Source organism: Salminus brasiliensis, chromosome 2 (assembly GCF_030463535.1).
Source record: "Salminus brasiliensis chromosome 2, fSalBra1.hap2, whole genome shotgun sequence".
Classification (NCBI taxonomy): domain Eukaryota; kingdom Metazoa; phylum Chordata; class Actinopteri; order Characiformes; family Bryconidae; genus Salminus; species Salminus brasiliensis.
Genome location: NC_132879.1, coordinates 57,891,585 through 57,910,171, shown reverse-complemented (window position 1 = coordinate 57,910,171; position 18,587 = coordinate 57,891,585). Strand labels below are relative to the sequence as shown.

The 18,587-nt window shown below is 40.3% G+C and overlaps 3 protein-coding genes across 3 annotated transcripts in view; all 3 read left to right on the top strand.

The window, feature by feature from the left end:
• Positions 1-1,578, top strand: part of LOC140549744 (tenascin-like) — a 38,243-nt gene extending 36,665 nt beyond the window's left edge. The window contains exon 16 of the mRNA XM_072673490.1: positions 473-1,578. Within this exon, the coding sequence (XP_072529591.1) occupies positions 473-571 (99 nt within the window). The 3' untranslated portion in view covers positions 572-1,578. The remainder of the gene's footprint in view (positions 1-472) is intronic.
• A 1,850-nt stretch (positions 1,579-3,428) lies between these two features.
• Positions 3,429-11,058, top strand: psmb10 (proteasome 20S subunit beta 10). The gene is made up of 8 exons (XM_072674030.1): positions 3,429-3,619; positions 5,220-5,313; positions 5,433-5,530; positions 6,163-6,303; positions 6,453-6,568; positions 8,186-8,244; positions 9,124-9,275; positions 10,848-11,058. Exons 1-8 carry the CDS (start codon positions 3,555-3,557, stop codon positions 10,957-10,959), a joined length of 837 nt encoding a protein of 278 aa, XP_072530131.1. The 5' UTR covers positions 3,429-3,554; the 3' UTR covers positions 10,960-11,058.
• A 3,197-nt stretch (positions 11,059-14,255) lies between these two features.
• cenpa (histone H3-like centromeric protein A) lies at positions 14,256-17,028 on the top strand. Its single transcript, XM_072674029.1, has 4 exons — positions 14,256-14,389; positions 15,273-15,388; positions 15,983-16,057; positions 16,651-17,028. Exons 1-4 carry the CDS (start codon positions 14,275-14,277, stop codon positions 16,777-16,779), a joined length of 435 nt encoding a protein of 144 aa, XP_072530130.1. The 5' UTR covers positions 14,256-14,274; the 3' UTR covers positions 16,780-17,028.
• The last annotated feature ends 1,559 nt before the right edge of the window (positions 17,029-18,587 follow it).

Below are 18,587 nucleotides of genomic sequence, written 5' to 3'. Positions count from 1 at the left end.
ATTTAGGAGGAGGAGCACTGCTGTGAGGAATTGATTGCATTTAGTCACAAGAGTTAAGCGAGGTCAGGATGTTGGATAGTGGAATAGTGGATCACCACCCTACCTCATCATCCCCAGCTCCTTTACTCATCCCAAAAGTACTGGATGGAGCTCCTCCACCATCAGCTCTTCCACTGCTCCACAGCTCCTCAATGCTGGGGGGGCTTTATACTCCTCTAGCCCACGCCTGGTGTTATTAGGCAGCATGGAGCCAATAGGGTCGTGATGCTGATCTGCTCCAGAGAGTCCTATTCTATTGGCAGTACTTCTTCTCTACAGGGACTAGACAAGCTGTGTGTCAGCAGCAATGGGTGCAACTTAGAGTAGCTGAATGCATTCATTAGAAGGGGTGTCCACAAGTATTTGGACATATAGTGTGTGTGTTGTTATGTTGACTTGTGTGTGTGTGTGTGTGTGTGTGTGTTTCTGTCAGGGTGTGATTTGGACCGCATGGAAAGGGAAGGACTTCTCCATTCCTTTCTCTGAGATGAAGCTCCGCCCTGCCTCCTTCAACCCCCGGACACAAGGCTAGACCCAACCAGAGAAGATAGTACAGCGGAGAAGAACAACACACACACACACACACACACACACACACACACCATCACTGACAAATATTGTGTAACCAGATGTTGGAGTTTTTTTTTTTTTACCTGAAGCTACACACACACACACACACACACACACACAGGTTTGTACGTGGTATAAAGGACATTTATCAGTATATGGTCTTGTACAGTTTTCTGGGTTCTCTGAAGTTTCTCTCTGTATCCTGTGCATTTGTGGTATGTATGAATATTATGCACTGTCTCCCTCACTATGAAGCTATGCTACAACTGAGCAAGTGTGCCATGGATATATATATAAAGACATATATGCAGTACTGTGCACAGATTTTAGCCCCCTGTGTAAATTAGAGTATGAATCCCCTCAGTAAATCACTGATATCAGAATAAACACTAATAATATCACTCCTACAGAAAGTGGTGGAGGTTCTCCATCGCTGTGTTCATCATTAGAACATCTCCTCATTAGAACAAGTTCTCCTCATGGAGTCTAGTATTATTTAGAGTTCTCCTCAGATCAGCACCTGGTTTGGTGGTAAATCAGGGCTTAATGATGGTAAATCAGGTGAGCTGCTGCTGCTGCTGCTGCTGATGATGATGGAGTTGAACACATCCTCCACGCTGTGCTGGCTGGACTGGGGGGCGTCCAGGAGAACCCTGGAGGAACCGAGCGAGCTCTGTTCTTCAGACTAGCTCACCGATAAGATCTCACTACTTTCTTTCTTCAGAATGAGAAGCTCTCGGATTTCCGTTCACCTGCTTTATCTGTTCTGATGAGATCTGGAGCTTCTACAGTAGAACTCTCTCACTGCTGAGAGACGGGGGTAGAGTGATGGGGTTAGGGGACTAAAACCTCTGTATGGTACTGCAGATCTGTCTGTACTCCACCTGTATTTCTGGTGTTTCTGTCATGTTTCTGATTGTATGTTAAGTGTTCTGGCGCTCAGATGATGCACAGTCCAATTAAACTAAATGGCGAAAGACAGCATGAGCAGATCCATACCTGACACCACAAAATCTCCACCAGTCTCAATGCACCTTAAAAAGGAGTCATTAAGCATTAGCTAATCATCAACCTCTTCATGAGAGGAATCAGGCCAGGGGGGTTTAGACCCTATAGGCTCTGTGAGGGAATCCAAAAAACTGAAAGATACCTCTTTCTGAACTGAAAGAACTAGCAGTGGCTTTCCAAAAACATTAAGAACACTACGTACTTTCAGAACCTCATATCTTGGAACCCTTCATATCTCATGTAGTTCTTAAAACTCTTACATAACTTTAAGAGTATTCTCAGCCATCCGTAACTCAGTAAGTACTTATTAACTTGAAGTTCAGGTGCAGTTCTACCTCAAAAGTGATAGGGGGCGCTAGATGTCCTGAACAGAAACCTCACTGATGGTTGGTTCCATGCATGGCCACAGTACCTTTAATGCCTATAAAAACATGAACTGATTTTGAATGCGTAATAGTGGCAGATAATTAGAAACTGACTGTACATTAGGTAGTCATTAGGCAGGTAGTGCAGGTGCAGGGGAGCCCATCGGTCAATCTCCAGAAGGTCAGGCCGGACATGTGGGCAGTCATTAACTTGGAGAAGGTAAAGAGGTAGAGTTAGTTGTGGATTTATGGAGAACAGAGGATGTGAGCAGTATCAGAGTGTGGCTGACGACAACAGGAGATCTGATTATAACAGCCTAATTAAGGGCAGAGCTAGAAGGTAACACAGACATGGAAGCATCCAGCTTGGTCATCAGCTTGAACTGGCCAGGCTGCTTTTTTGTGCTTAAGGAATCAGCACTAAAACTCTCCACACTTTTTAACTCTACCTTTTGTACTTTTTATAAGTGTGGACTGTCTCACAAATCTTGGAATACAGACGTTTCTTCTTTTTTAAGAACCCCATATGGTACCCAATACTGCCCTCACACTAAGTTCCATGAGTAGTCGGGTCACAGTATGAGCTTATAAAATAAAATGCAACATATTATTCAAGGCAACATCATACCAAACAAAAAATTCATCTCTTGCCAATGTTAGAGGAACAGAAACACCAACTACATCTTGTATTTTGAGAATGGCAGAAAAATACTGTGCTAGAATTTAAAAAACAATTTTCTTAAATAAAAAAAAATAAGATAATTTTTTTAAGTCACCAGGAAAGTTTTGAAAAGAGACAACAATTTATTTATTTATTTGTTTATTTATTTATTTATTTATTTATTTATTTATTTATTCCCAAGGTACAGTATGTCATACATATTTAAAACAAGTCATATATATTTAAATATTTGACAAATATAAATGGGATATAAGACAATTCTGTTAAATGTCATTTAAAATCTGCATATTGCTATATATCAGATATCTGTGTGGGAATCCACACTACTGCACTCACTGAAGGCACAATATTATTATCTATGATATAATAAAAATATAATATAATTTTTAATTAAGCTAATGTAGAAAGTTTCACCACATTTGGGAATATTTAAAATAAATAATTTATAAAAAATAACTGCATTGTGACCCAAATTGATATTGTAAATGGCACTGATTGAAGTGATTATGAATATTTTTATCAAATTATTTAAATTAATATGGATGAACATCATTATGCTCTCTGAAAGTAACTTTGTGGATATCTAGAACAAAAAAAAGCTTGATTTTTATTAAAGTTTTATTGAAGCTTTTCTCAGTGCACCTCACTGTTCCACTTTAAATGGTGGAGGAATTTAAGGTGGAACGAGCAGTTGCTCTGAGGAGCTGCCTCCGTCTGATTGGCCAAAGCTGATCACGTTCCCCAAACTGAAAGTGAAAGGAGAAACGTCTGAATCGCTGACACACCGCCAGCCTTCACCAGAACTCGCCCAGACAGTCCAGCTCAGGCCCACTCTTACCTCGGTGTTGACCTCAGCCTCTCTGGAAACGCGTGGAAGACCCTAAGAGAAGATGCTGCATCCATCGACCCAGTGTGAGATCACAAATGGAGGCTTTAGCTTTGAGAACGCGCGCAGGTGAGCCACCATCCCCCACTTACACACTGAACCCCATACAGTCACCTGGAGCTGGAGACTGGACCTTCAGCTCAGCCTTCAGGTAAAGGTGGCTCAGGTGTCCAGGTGTGGCTCTGGGTTTGACTGAAGCTTAGTTATTGGTGGTGGTGGTGTGTGTGTGTGTGTGTGTGTTGGCTGATCAATGTGGTCTACATGCTAAAACATGGTTGGTGTGTGAAGTTTGCTTGATTAGTAGGTCAGTGTAATTAACAACGGAAGAATATGCCACTAATTAGCATGATGCTAATGAGTTAGGTAATAATATGCCACCAATTAACATTCTGCTTATTCTATAAGTAGGTGCAAGCAGTTAGCATGGTGCTAATCATGGAAGAATACACCTGGCATGGTTTATACTATTTTAATGATTACGTAGATCATGTTTTGTAAATAATATTATAAATTATTATATAACAGTGTGTAATTATGTGAATAATTAAATTCATATTAATTTACAGATGGAAATTGTACCGTACTGTACACTTCTAAAACTTACATAGTAGCAGCGAGACCATATGTAAATGACTAATCACAAATAAGCATAATAAGAAGAAGAATATCATCATAATCATAATACTGTACTTAGATCATATCAGAAGGATATCAAAGAGTAAAAACCAGCAAAGAGAACTGAGATGGTATTCACTAGCAAAATCAGCATCAACCGATCAGCCATAACAATAAAACCACCTGCCTAATATTGGGTATGTCCCCTTTGTCCCGCCACAGCAGATCTGACCCTTCGAGGCATGGGTTCTTAAGGAAAGGCAGTATTTCTGACCTTAGACTCATGACAACTCAAATAAGTGTTTGTATGCTTAAATAGTTCTTTACCTGGTTAAAGGATTCTTCCGATTGGTTGTAAACCTATTTAGACAGTAAAAATAGCACCAGAGATTGGGTTTCAACATCAGAGAACCCTTTTCAGTGCTATTTAGAACCTTCTCTTGTCCTAGATTGCAGAGATATTAGTCTAAAACTTAGTCTAAATATCAAAACGTCATTTTGGCCACAACAGATCTGACCATTTAAGGCATTTAAGACTCAACAAGACCTCTGAAGGCATCCTGCTGTGGTATCTGTGGCACCAAGACTAACTAACGTTAGCAGCAGATCCTTTAATAAGTCCTGTAGGTTGTGAGGTGGGCGGGGCCTCCATCAATGGTGCATCAATGGTGCTCATGACCCTATCAACGGTTCACCGGTTGTCCTTCCTTGGAGCACTTTTGCTAGGTACTGACCGGTACTGCATACCAGGAACACCCCACATGACCTGCTCCTGATGTTTTGGTGGAGATGTTCTGATGATCCAGTCACTGTCTAGAATCTCACAGTTTGGTTCTTCTTATCAAAGTGTCTCAGATTCTTACGCTTGTCCACCAACATCACCTTCAAGAACTGACCACTGTTCACCTGCTGCCTGATATGTAGATCCACCTCTTGACCGATGAAGATAATCAGTGTTTTTCACTTCACCTGTCAGTGGTACTAATGTTATGGCTGACTGGTGTATGTTGTGGGTTAAAGGTTAATGAACTGCTGCACTTTCTCTCTGTCTCAGGAATGCAGTGTTGGAGGCAAACTTGTCAGAGAAGGGCTACAAGGCACCCAAGGCCCGGAAGACTGGCACCACAATCGCTGGGATTGTATTCAAGGTCCGGTACCTCCTTCAGTTAACTAAGAGCTGGGAAACAGCCCTCCTGGACTGACCCCCCCCCCCCCCCCCCCCCCGGTTTCTGTTCTGTCTGTTAATTCGTGGGTTTCTTTTTACCAGGACGGAGTGATACTCGGGGCTGACACCAGGGCTACAGACGACATGGTTGTGGCTGATAAAAACTGCATGAAGATCCACTACATCGCACCCAAGATCTAGTGAGCAGCCTTTATTTATATGGGCTGGAGACTGGGCCTAGTTCTGGGTGAATACCAGCTCATGATGGTATCTGCAGACCTTGCTGTCGTATTCTTCAGTATAAACAGTATAAACTGTGATGTTTACTATAGTAAACATCACAGTTTCACAGCCCACCTCTCACAGACCACCTCTCAGATCTGGACTGTGTTTACAGTAATGCATAGAAACTCTTCCAGTTTTGCTTGGACTGCATAGCTGGCCCAGTTTCTCATTTGGAAGCTATCAAGTTCTTATATTGGTTTCACTGGATAGCTTGGATTTTAATATCACTGGAAGCTGCTGAGTTCTAATTTCACTCTAATTGGCTCTAAGGTGAAGTTTACTGACGGTTCCAGCTCTGTACACCTTTGAGAAGTTGATCTATTGTCATACACTAAACGGACAAAAGTATTGGGACACCTACACTATTCCACCTAAAGGAGCTTGTTAATATGGAGCTGCTCCCTCTTTGCTCTAAGCTCTACCAGCAGCAGCTCCTATTACATACAGAACCACGCTGGAGTTCAGTGAGCTCTTCAGAACCTCCCGTTCTTTCACTGATGTGTGTCCCAATACTTTTGTCCATATAGTGTGTGTTCTGATTTTACAGCTGCTGTGGAGCTGGTGTTGCTGCAGATGCTGAGGTCACCACCCAGATGATGTCGTCCAACATAGAGCTGCATTCTCTCAGCACAGGACGTCCTCCTCTCGTCGTCACGGTGACCCGGCAACTGAAGCAGATGCTTTTCAGGTCTCATATTGTCTCTCCTACCTTTCCTATAATGATCTGACCGATCTTCATGTCCAGCAGTCGTAATATCTGACCTCAAGCTGTATGAAAAGGGCCTCTCGAGTTTCTCTGCAGGCTGCTGAGGGTTCGATGTGCTGTGTGTGTTCCAGGTATCAGGGACACATTGGCTCGTCTCTGATTGTAGGTGGAGTGGACGTTAACGGCCCCCAGCTCTACAGCATCTTCCCCCACGGCTCCTATGACAAGCTGCCCTTCCTCACCATGGGTATGTTCATCTGCACGCTCTTCCACACTCACAACTACAAAAGTGGTTCTTCGAGGGTTCTTTAGGAAAAGCAATATTTCTATATAGACTCATGAGCACTCAAATAAGCAATTCAAAAAACATTCATTCCTCAGGTAAAAGTAAGTGGAGATACGAGGGTTTAAAAGACTTCTATAGAAGCTGAAGGATCCACTGAAGCTTTTTACTCCAGTAAAAGTGTAAAAGTACTGGTTTCAGAACCACTTCAAGTAGAAAAGTAAAAGTAATGGAAGGAAAACAAAGGCCGAAAGCTTAGGCCGCGCCACAGGGGTCTATAGTGCACTACCCCCCCCCCCTCCCCAAAACCCATTTCTCTAAAAGTCATAATGAGGAGAATGATCTATTAAAATGTTGATGTTAAAAATGTTGGGCTGCACTAGGCTCCTGCTTCAGCTGCAGATCTGCCCATTGAAAATGAAGCATTTCAGTAATATCAGCTCTATTAAAGGAGCGTCTCTGAGCTCTACTGAGCATCAACATGAGCTTCATGGAGGAAAATATGAGGAGTCGTTGTCTAGAAGTTCTGTAAAGCTGCAGAAAGTCAGACTTCAGAGGCGTGTGATCAATAAGCTTTATTGGAGTGTAAATGTGGGGCTCAGTCGGGACGTTTCACTGCAGCTCTCTTGAGTCTCTGCCACGGACACAGTCTTCATACTAGACTACAGACACAGTCTGCTGTGAGCTGCTGGAGAGGGACGGGACGTGTGCAGGTGCGATGGATCTCTTATAAACCAATAGGGAGTCAGAATGGAGTCTGTTTATACTTCTCATCCAATCAGGATCAGACTCACACTTTCTGGATGGGGAGATTTATCTGGAGAGGGTTTTTATTGATGACGAGCCGGAATGAAAACAAAGGGAGATGAAATAGGAGGAACGAGGCTGTTTTTAAAATGTTCAGATAATTGGGTGAAAATGTAAGAAGTAAAGTAAAAAGTCTGAAAAAAGAATTACTGCAGTAAAGTTTAGAGAACCAACATTTCTACTGTAGTAAAGTAATGAAGTATTTGTACTTCATTACTCGACACCTCTGGAAATAAGAGTTTGCCTGGTTAAATGCTTCTTCCTATTGATGGTTAACCTTTTTAGACAGTAAAAATGATTATTTAAAGCACCAGAGATTGGGTTTCAACATCAAAGAACCCTTTTTTGCTATTTATAAAACTTTCTGTCTTATATTGCAGAGATTTTAGTCTCCATTTTTGAAATATCAAAACAAATATAGTCCATCACCCAAGACATGTTTGGCGTCTACTTTAATTTTTCACTGGAGCTACGAGGCTGATCTAGCTAACGAGTTATTAAAGTTATTACCCACCTAACTGCATGCCTAATTCATCATACACTCGCCTCACACTGTTCCATGTTCTAGATAACAGTGCATCATGCCTTGTCAGAAACCACATAATGGAATTTATTAGAGATCCCTGAACGCCTCAGACTGCATGAGCTCCAGTGCGAAACTGAAGAAGCCAAAGAACCAAGCATGGGTCAGACGTTAGACCACAGTAGCTCTGTAGTAGTGCTGTAAGTGGAGTGTGTTGGGGTCGGGAGCATGACTTAGTAAATATCTTCCAGGATCTGGAGCAGCTTCAGCCGTTTCTGTGTTTGAGGACCGCTACAAGGCTAACATGGAGGTAAAACCTGCAGTTTCCTCATCATTTCAATCATGGGGCACTTTCCTATAGTAAGCTCAGCTGTAGTTGGGGGGTGGGGGGTTCTTATTATCTAAACATTAAGCACTGAATACAAACTATAACTTTACATTCAGATTTATAGAACAATATTTTGCAGTCATTCATGGTACAACTAGCATAAAATACTTTGCAGTTAATATTATATTATATTATTATTATTATTAATATAATAATAAAAATAATAATATTATTAAAATAACAGTTAAACACTGTACAATTATTATTGTTGTTGTTTTTATAATAATTATTATTTGATCATTTAATAAATCAAATTACATACATTACATACTTAAATAGTAATAATAACATGAGATTATAATAAATATGACATTATATAAGTTACACAGTAATTGATGAATACATTATATTGGTATTGTATTGCATAATAAATTATATTAATCTTGATATTTTCATTGTAATAATTTGACAGTTCACATTCTGTATTGATGAACACAAGAACTTGTCATTAAACTCAAATTATAACAGTTATAAATTATAGACAGTATCTCTACAATTACACTTTTCACAGTTTCTGACTTTGTTTCAGTGAAATTACAATTCATCAATATTATTATACATAATATTTTTATAATTATAATTGGTGACATTCTTAAAAACTAAGGTTTATATTATGATATCAGCCTTAAGTCGAGATCAGACCTTTACATTATGAGGTTCTACACAGTCCCACAATGTGTGTGTGTGTGTGTGTGTGTGTGTGTGTGTGTGTGTGTGTCAGGGTAAATGGTATAACTGCTGTAGTGTTGCTGCAGTCTGCTGAATCTCTCTCTCTCTTCCATCGTTTCCTGCACTGCTCAGCTGGAGGAAGCTAAGCAGCTGGTGTGTGACGCCATAACCGCGGGGATCTTCTGTGATTTGGGTTCTGGCAGTAACGTGGACCTGTGTGTGATCACTGAGAAAGGAGTGGATTATCTCCGTGGATACGACCAGCCTGCGCAGAAGGGCAAGAAGTGAGTGTCACACCTGTCTCAACCCCTTAACACTTCAGGGCTTCTGGAGTAACGAGTGGGGCTGTTCTCTGGGAATAGAATAGAGATTGTAATAAGAGTTTTGTTTATATAAGATTTATAAGATATGTTACCCACATAAAGTGTTCAGAACAACCGCAGCTCTCTCTGCGATTAGACCACATGTGAGAGGCAGATGATGGACGTGCATATCCACCTGTTAGACCTGGTCATAGTCATTAATAGGCCCCATGATAAATAATAGGCCCCATAGTCATTAATAGGCCCTATAGTCAATAATAGGCCCCATAATAAATAATAGGCTACATAATCATTAATAGGCCCTATAGTCAATAATAGGCCCCATAATCAGTAATAGACCAGTCATTAATAGGCCCTATAGTCATTAATAGGCCCCATAATTAATAATAGGCCCCATAGTTATTAATAGGCCCTATAGTCAATAATAGGCCCCATAATTAATAATAGGCTCCATAGTCATTAATAGGCCCCATAATCAGTAATAGACCCGTCATTAATAGGCCCTATAGTCATCAATAGGCCCCATAGTCAATAATAGGCCCTATAGTCAAAAATAGACCCCATAGTCATTAATAGGCTCCATAGTCATTAATAGGCCCTATAGTCATTAATAGGCCCCATAATTAATAATAGGCCCCATAGTCATTAATAGGCCCTATAGTCAATAATAGGCCCCATAATTAATAATAGGCCCCATAGTCATTAATAGGCCGTATAGTCAATAATAGGCCCCATAATTAATAATAGGCTCCATAGTCATTAATAGGCCCCATAATCAGTAATAGACCCGTCATTAATAGGCCCTATAGTCATCAATAGGCCCCATAGTCATCAATAGGCCCTATAGTCAAAAATAGACCCCATAGTCATTAATAGGCTCCATAGTCATTAATAGGCCCTATAGTCAATAATAGGCCCCATAATTAATAATAGGCCCCATAGTCATTAATAGGCCCTATAGTCAATAATAGGCCCCATAATTAATAATAGGCCCCATAGTCATTAATAGGCCCTATAGTCAATAATAGGCCCCATAATTAATAATAGGCCCTATAGTCATTAATAGGCCCTATAATCAATAATAGGCCCCATAATTAATAATAGGCCCCATAGTCATTAATAGACCCTATAGTCAATAATAGGCCCCATAATTAATAATAGGCTCCATAGTCATTAATAGGCCCCATAATCAGTAATAGACCCGTCATTAATAGGCCCTATAGTCATCAATAGGCCCCATAGTCAATAATAGTCCCTATAGTCAAAAATAGACCCCATAGTCATTAATAGGCTCCATAGTTATTAATAGGCTCCTATAGTCATAAATTAGCCCCATAATCAATAATAGGACCTATACTCATTAATAGGCCCAATAGTTATTAATATGCTTCATAGTCATAAATAGGCCCCATAGTCATACAGTCGTTGTATGATTGTCATTGACATTACAGTGGTTGGTTCATTAGTTGATAATTAGTGTAAGGCTGTGTGTGTAATCATTTCCGTGTGTGTTGTCCTCTTTCTGTGCTCTAGAGAGGGCAGTTACAGGTATAAACAGGGCACAACTCCAGTCCTGACCAAAAAGGTCACTCCACTAACCCTGGACGTCGTAGAAGAGTCCGTTCAGACGATGGACACCCAATAAGACTTCACCGAATGCTCCACTTCACTTCGTTTTAAATGTTTGTTTAATGTTGACTGTATTAGGAATTACAGGCTGATTATTAAAGCTTTGATGTGAGAAGATCTGGATGATGTTCTTTTATTTAAATATGGGACAGCAGAACAGCAGAATTTCAGGCACCGACTCACTTGAAGATGGTCCTCACTGCAGAACCAGAAGTCCAGAGGTAGAAGCAAGTTCTGATCCAACTCCTCCCCATCATATTTTCACTGGATTGAACAAGCATTGTTCAAATGCACATCTTACATTTATTGGCCTTAAAGTGTATAGAAAGATGATTAGGAGTTGAATTTGCACACACACACACACACACACACGCACACACACACACACACACACATACAGAGACACATACAGCACACACTTAGTTAAAAGCATGATTAGGCAATAATACATTAGCTGATTAGTGTATGAATCTATTCCTCTCCTGTCTTTATCAGTTAAGTGTTTGGAGGAGAAAACTTTGCAGGACAACACTGGCCATATCCACCGAGACCAGGGGTGTTCTGGTTACTCCAGGTTTTTGAAGAAAATAAAAATAGAGAACCCAAACCTGGAGAACCCTTAAGATGCATTTCCTTCATTTAAATATTTTTAATGTTAATAAAATTCGAATTGAATTTTAACAAAAGTTCACATTACAATTTAATGCAATATTATTACATTCTGAGCACAAGCCAGACTTCATGTTCATTATAAGGGACAATTAATAACTTTTTATTATATTTCTATTCACCGCAATATTTACATTATCTAAAGACTTTTATTCTATTTTATGGGTCTGAGAGGATTATAATGAGCCGCAGCAGCAGCTTGTGGGTGGGTGTGTGGGGGGTCTCAGCAGTGTGTAGATGAGCAGTCAGGTGGAGACTGTAGGAGGTTTTAAAGCCCCCTGATAAAAACAACGGCGTCCTACTGAACTCCATTCAGCCTGAGGCTCAGAAGCTCCGCCTCCGCCTTCGTGTTATGACGCCACGGGAGATCTCCTCGCTGATTGGATCCGAATCTCCGCCGTTAACGCCCCCGGTGGGTGACGTGGCAGGCCGAGCTGGTCGCTGATTGGCCGAGGCCGCGGCGCATCGTTTGAATTTGCGCCTGGCTCGCCGGGCAGCGCAGTGTGAGTTGGGCGTCCAGCGCCGGAAGGTGAGACCTGCTATTGTTTTCTGTCCATTTTAACGATCAAAACTTACATTAACCTTAATTTATGATTAAAAACGGGGTATTTTGTATGAATATGAGCGAAGTTGGGGCAGGATATGCAGTAAACTGGGCGCCGGTCGGGGTGCTGGCTTTGTTATGACTGCAGGGACGCTAATATACTATCTACTGAAGGGCTGTTATTATTATTAATATTATTAATAATATTATTAATATTAAACTAAAATACGGTATTTAATGAGGGAATATCGCATTTCTAGCCTTAATATAAGTGTGTAGATATTTGTGTTAAGTTACTAGCCAAAAGACATGTCTCCCAACTCCCTTTAAGTCTCACAATATAATATATTATGATAATATTTCATTGTATTAAAGTTATAAATAAATATTCTGGATTTTTTATACTTTTTTGGAAATAAAATGTAAAAAAAAAAATGTTTAATTGTAAAAATGAAAAAAAAAAAATAGCATTTATAATCCAGCATGGCTGATTGTATTCTGGTGGTAAGTCATACTGTGTACCCCATCCCTTCATTATTCTCATCATTAGTCTACTCTGGGATACAGCCTAAAAATAAAGGCGCACCATATGGGGTGATGCCATAAAACAGCCACTTATGCTTCCAAAAAGAGCCATGTTTATCATACAGCTGTGTGATAAATGCTCCTGATGCAAATGTCCTTTATCAATTTAATGGTCACATCTCTATTACAGAAAAAAGTTACTATATAGAACCAAAAGTGGTTCTTCTATGCAATCGCTTTAAGAACCTTTCTTTTTGTAGCACCTTTATTTTTTCAGTGTACGTAGGTTCGAGTTAGTGGAGAATGAGATTAGGGATGGGTGAAATAAATACAAATATAAAAATAAATGTTTCATTTCCATAAAAGTTTCATTTTATTTATATATAAAAAAGAAAAAACTGTGATCCGTATTGTGCGAATGTGAAGTATCATGGTATTAATATTATATGGCTTTTTTTGGTCGTACCAGGTGTGTAAACTGCTGTATGTCCTGATATGATGGCAGTGGGTAGAGCTCTGGGTCACTGGTCACAGGGTTGTGGGTTCAATATAGGCCTGGGCTATATCACGATTTATTTAATTATTTTTATTTATTTATTTATTTATTGTATCGTGATCAATTTAGTTAGTGTGATCCACAATCTGCTTTTGGAGATATGGAGGATATTGTTAGTGCTTAATAAGCACTGATCAGCTCCAGGTTCGTTACAAGCGTTGTAATTAGACTGGGTTAATTGTTGAATATAAATGACTGTATTCAGTATACAGTGAATAGTAGTTTGTCACTGCTGATGTACCGAGTCTGTGATTACATGTATCATGATTAATATTGTGTATCGTGAAAAATGTCTTATCTTAAATATTGTGACCATATCTCCCAGCCCAAGCTCAATACACTGTATAATAAGCTGCTAGTGTTGGGCCCTTGAGAAAGGCCCTTTACCTTCTCTGGTAAAAGGCTGCTACAGTAGATGAGCTCTATTAGTTAATACTGAGCTATCTCCTGCACAGCTGTCTTCTCTTACAGGGACATTCTGCTGTTTTCTTATATTAACTGTATTTAATAGAAATGTTCAGTGTTAAAATGAGTAGTACATGTGTGAAACACTCGGTTCTAGATAACCTGGATAACCAGAGCTGGAGTTCTACAGTGGAGGTTCTAGATAAGCTCCCCCAGTCAGAGCTGGAGTTCTACAGTGGAGGTGAAGGGAAGCAGACGTCTGAAGCTCTAATAAAAGCTCCTCACAGAAAGTTCTTCACCTAATGGTGATGAAGACGCTGCCTGATGCCTGAGACACTTTGGGAAATGAGAAATGCAAACCTCCACTCTTATTTTTTGTTTTTATTTATTATTGTTGTTTTTATTTATTATTGTTAGTTTCATGACTGACAAGTAAACAATGTAGGAATTTAGGTAAATCTCTGGAATTCCCATTTAAAGCTCACTAATTGCCTAAATAACGGTTTGGTTGCCTGCAAATCCCAGCAACCCCCTCTGCATCTACACTACTCCACACCTCTGCTGCACACTTTCACTGATGGTGCATTTCATGTGTTTTCTGCAGAAGCTCTCTGAACCGACCCCTCTGAAGCATGCGGCGTGATACTTCAGCTCACAGGCGGAAGCCCTCCACCCCGAAGCGGAGGTCCCCCCCTCGCCCTCCACCAGCCTCCACGTCCCGGAGACGCAGAACCAGTGGGCCTACAGGTGAGAACCCAGGCAGGGGTGCGCAGCCGGGTGAGAGCCAGGTGTTTTGAGATGAACCCTGACTGGTGAGGGGGGTTCATCTCAAGACACCTGACTTTCATTCATTAAATGTGTCTCATTAGTCCAGATCAACTGGTTTTATTGCATTTGGGTTTATTATGTGTAAAAACAACTAATTTACTTTAGGTTTTTTTTATGTGCCATCCTTATTTCTTTCAGTTACTTGCTACTTGTCGTTTTCCTCAGTGTACAATTAAAGAAGCAAAAATCAGACCCCAAAGACGTCTTGGCTACATTTGGAGTCTTCCACACAGTCTGTTCACTGTGTAAATAGTTCTGGATGAGCCGACAGAAATGCTCTAAATTACGTGATATAAACTCTTGATTTACATTTACTTCCATTAAAATTAAGAATATTTTTGCCTTCTCTTGTGACATCACCATTTTTGAGTGTATGTATGTATATATATATATATATATATATATATATATATATATATATATATATATATATATATATATATATATATATATATATATATATATATATAAATAAATAAGTGTGTGTGTGTGTGTGTGTGTGTGTGTGTGTGTGTAATATAAATAAATAAAATACATTTTTAATATAGATAGATAGATATATAGATAGTGTATGTATGAATGTATATTTCACACAATAAGAAGTTTTGAGAATAATATTTACAAGAATATTGTGGCTATATAAATGTGGTGTTTTTGCAATTTGACACCACAGCTCCACCACTTACAGAAATGTCACGTCTGTTCTTTTCCAGGCTGGAAGGCTTGTCCTGCCATAAGTCTTTATTTTCCACCAGTCATGGTTTTGTCTTTGTTCTAACCTCTGCTCTGGATCTCTCGGCAGAGGGAACGCCGAGGAAGAAGAGGAGATTTCGGCCTGGAATGAGGGCGCTGATGGAAATCCGCAAATATCAGAAGTCTACAGACCTGCTCCTGCGCAAGGGGCCGTTTTCACGTCTGGTATGACTCGAGACATGATCTCCAGGTTCAGTGGTTTTGAGGTTTTGACTGGTTAGCTCAGTCCCGGCTAAGGTTAAGCACGACATTAATATTCATTGTTTGTTTACTAAATAAAACTGGTGTAGTGTGAGCAGTGATTATACAGTCTGATGCACAAGTTTGCATCCTTTACAAATTACGTGTAATAAAGTCCTGTTCTCTACAGAGACTCGCTTCTACATATTTCAGTCCACAACTACTGTTTACTTAAAGTGTGTGTAAATGTAATGACTAAATCAATAAAATACTTAATGTAGTTTCCAGCATGTTAAATATCTTAAGTATAATAATAAGAATTGGGTAATTATTTGTAATTTTAATGTGTTTCTTGTGGAACATTTTCAAACCTGTGCATTCAGTCATGTATAGTCTTATGTTGGTGCTGTAAAATTGAGGCTCAGGCACGTTGCTGGAAGTATTGAAAGGGAAACGTGGCATCAATGCATCCTTAGGTACAGCTTTCTAGGCATGCCAGTAATGAGTACAATAATAAATACAATAATAAATATAGATGATCATTAATATAAACTCTCTCTCTCCCCCCCCCTCTCTCAGGTGCGGGAGGTGTGTCAGATGTTTAGTCGGGAGCACCTGAAGTGGCAGGCCTATGCCCTGATGGCCCTGCAGGAGGTGCCCTTTACTTTCTGTCTCCAGACTCTTCTACACCACACCCCCCCCAACCTTACATGGCTCTGCCATTGCGCACAGCAACATGCATCTCCTGATCACCTAATGAGTGTGTTCCCATGGAAATGTTGCTTTACATGTTTCAACCCTACATTACATGTCCAAAAGTTTGTGGACACACCTTCTAGTGAACTCATTCAGCTACTTTAAGTAAGCAAATACACACAGAGAGCAGATAAATGAGCATAATGCCAGGCGTGGGTTTGAGGGGTATAAAGGGCCCCAGCATTGAGCTGTGGAGCAGTGTTGTCTGGAATGATGATGGTGGTGGAGCTCCATCCAGTACCAGTAATCTGTAATTACAAAGTACTTTCAGTACTTTCTTGTTCTGCTCTCTCTCTCTCTCTCTCTCTCTCTCTCTCTCTCTCTCTCTCTCTCTCTCTCTCTCTCTCTCTCTCTCTCTCTCTCTCTCTCTCTCTCTCTCTCTCTCTCTCTCTCTCTCTCTTTCTCTTTATTAGTGACTGTGCCGGATACAAGCAAACAGCCCTTCCCCTTAGTTGAAGTATTAACAGCTCCCTATTCTCTCTCTCTCTCAGGCGGCGGAGGCATTCTTGGTGCGTCTCTTCTCTGACGCTAATCTCTGTGCCATCCACGCTAAGCGCGTGACTCTCTACCCTCGTGACATCCAGCTGGCCCGGCGGATCCGTGGTGTGGAGAACATGTGAAGTGAAACTGCTGTGAACTGGAGAGTGGTTTTGAGAGCAGCCCCATTCCCTGTGCCTCAAAACCTCCAGACCAGTCAGACGGGTGAAGAACATGACGCTACTGTAGATCTCAGCTCTCCTGCACGACCGCTTCAACCCTCCTAAACATGAGAGGAGCAAAACATTAACACATGATTTGATGCTTATATGGTTAATTTAATAATTAATAATAGCAGTGCTGTTATGAATTGTGAGCTAATTTTTAGGCAAGTAGTTTTATCAGTGGCTTCAGCAGAGTCGTCTTCATGGCTTCATAAGCAGGCCTGTGCAGTGACTCCGACTGGACAGGTGTCGGCAGGTACTTCTAATGAACCTTTCAGGATTTTATTCTTCATGTAGTGTCAGTAGTCCCTTCCTGACTGATCCTCACCTGTTCAGCCTCCTTCAAATGATTCTTGAGCGATGCCGTAGAAGAACCACTGTTAGGGCTATGAAGAACCGTGTACGTGGTAGAGTCTTCGAGCCTTAGGCTCTTCACGCCCACATCTCTACCGTGTAGATGGTCCATGGCCCTAACAGTGGTTCTTCTACAGCATCACTCGAAGAACCCTTTTAAAGCACCTCTGTTTATTAAGAGTGCTTTTAATGTCATTTGAGTTTCAAGGTTTTGTACAGAATGTTGTAAAACTGTATTTTAAAATGTATATAATTGAGTTTTTATTGTTAATAAAATAACTTTTTGTAATAAACCAACAATTCTTTTTTTTATTTGTTTATTTTTCGGGCCGAAGATAAACACTTCGTTCACAGGTTGAAGGAGTTCAGTTCTGAGGAGACTGGTCTGCACTGGGTTCTTGTCGGTTGGTTGATTTCTGACCTCGGATTCAGACGAACATCCAAGACATGTTTGGTGTTTACAACAGGAGATGCTAGGCTAATGTTGCTAATGTCAGAATCAGAAATACCTTTTGTCCCAGGTGGGAAATTGCAGTTGTTACAGTTGCAACCATTTGTGTAAGAATAGACTCTCTAAAAATTTATTAAATTAAATTGTAATATGTATATTAATAAATAATGAATATATTCATACCATTTATTTATGTGCATGTATGTGTGTGTGTGTGTATGTATATATATATATATATATATATATATATATATATATATATATATATTGGACTTCTCCAAGCTCCTCCAGATCTTCATTAACTGGTAGATGGATGTGGTTTAGGAGACGGTGGGACTTCCTATAGTCAATAAACCCAAACTGAACCTTCTCCACTGAGCTGAGGAACACTGGAGGAACCGGAACTACTTTCACCTCAGCACAGTATATATAGTTGTGCTCTGGCATTATGAGGATGATGATGATGTAGTTCCAGATATAGATTAGCTGTGTTAAAATGTACAGTATATTCATGCTAATTTACTAAAATCTGCATGGGCTTACAGGGGGGTACGAGCATCGGGCTGCACCCGCCTGTGTTGACAATTCACTGCTAAGATAGCAAAGAACGTCTGCTGAGGCTGTTCTTTTCAGTCAGTGGAGCTCCTGCTGTGTTTTCTGCTGCCGAGATTCACAGCAATACTCCAAAAACTGACCTGAACACCCCTCATTTCGAGACCCCCGCGCCCATCAGTGTATATATTCACAAGCAGCGCTGCTGTTTAAACCACGCAGCCGGACGGAGTGAAGAAAGCAATGAGCATTGCGACGTGTCTTGCACAGGGTGTCAGATAGAGCCCAAAAATAATCAAAAGAGTCCAAAAATTGCTTATTTAAGAGCTACTGAAGCTTCTAGTTTTGATCAGGTCCTGGTGGGTCACTT

Coding starts and splice junctions, on each gene's coding strand:
- psmb10 (XM_072674030.1), top strand. CDS start 3,555: ATGCTGCATCCATCGACCCAGTGTGAGATCACAAATGGAGGCTTTAGC. Junction 5,314..5,432: donor TCGCTGGGATTGTATTCAAG/GTCCGGTACCTC, acceptor TCTTTTTACCAG/GACGGAGTGATACTCGGGGC. Junction 8,245..9,123: donor GCTACAAGGCTAACATGGAG/GTAAAACCTGCA, acceptor TGCACTGCTCAG/CTGGAGGAAGCTAAGCAGCT.
- cenpa (XM_072674029.1), top strand. CDS start 14,275: ATGCGGCGTGATACTTCAGCTCACAGGCGGAAGCCCTCCACCCCGAAG. Junction 15,389..15,982: donor AGGGGCCGTTTTCACGTCTG/GTATGACTCGAG, acceptor CCCCTCTCTCAG/GTGCGGGAGGTGTGTCAGAT. Junction 16,058..16,650: donor CCCTGATGGCCCTGCAGGAG/GTGCCCTTTACT, acceptor TCTCTCTCTCAG/GCGGCGGAGGCATTCTTGGT.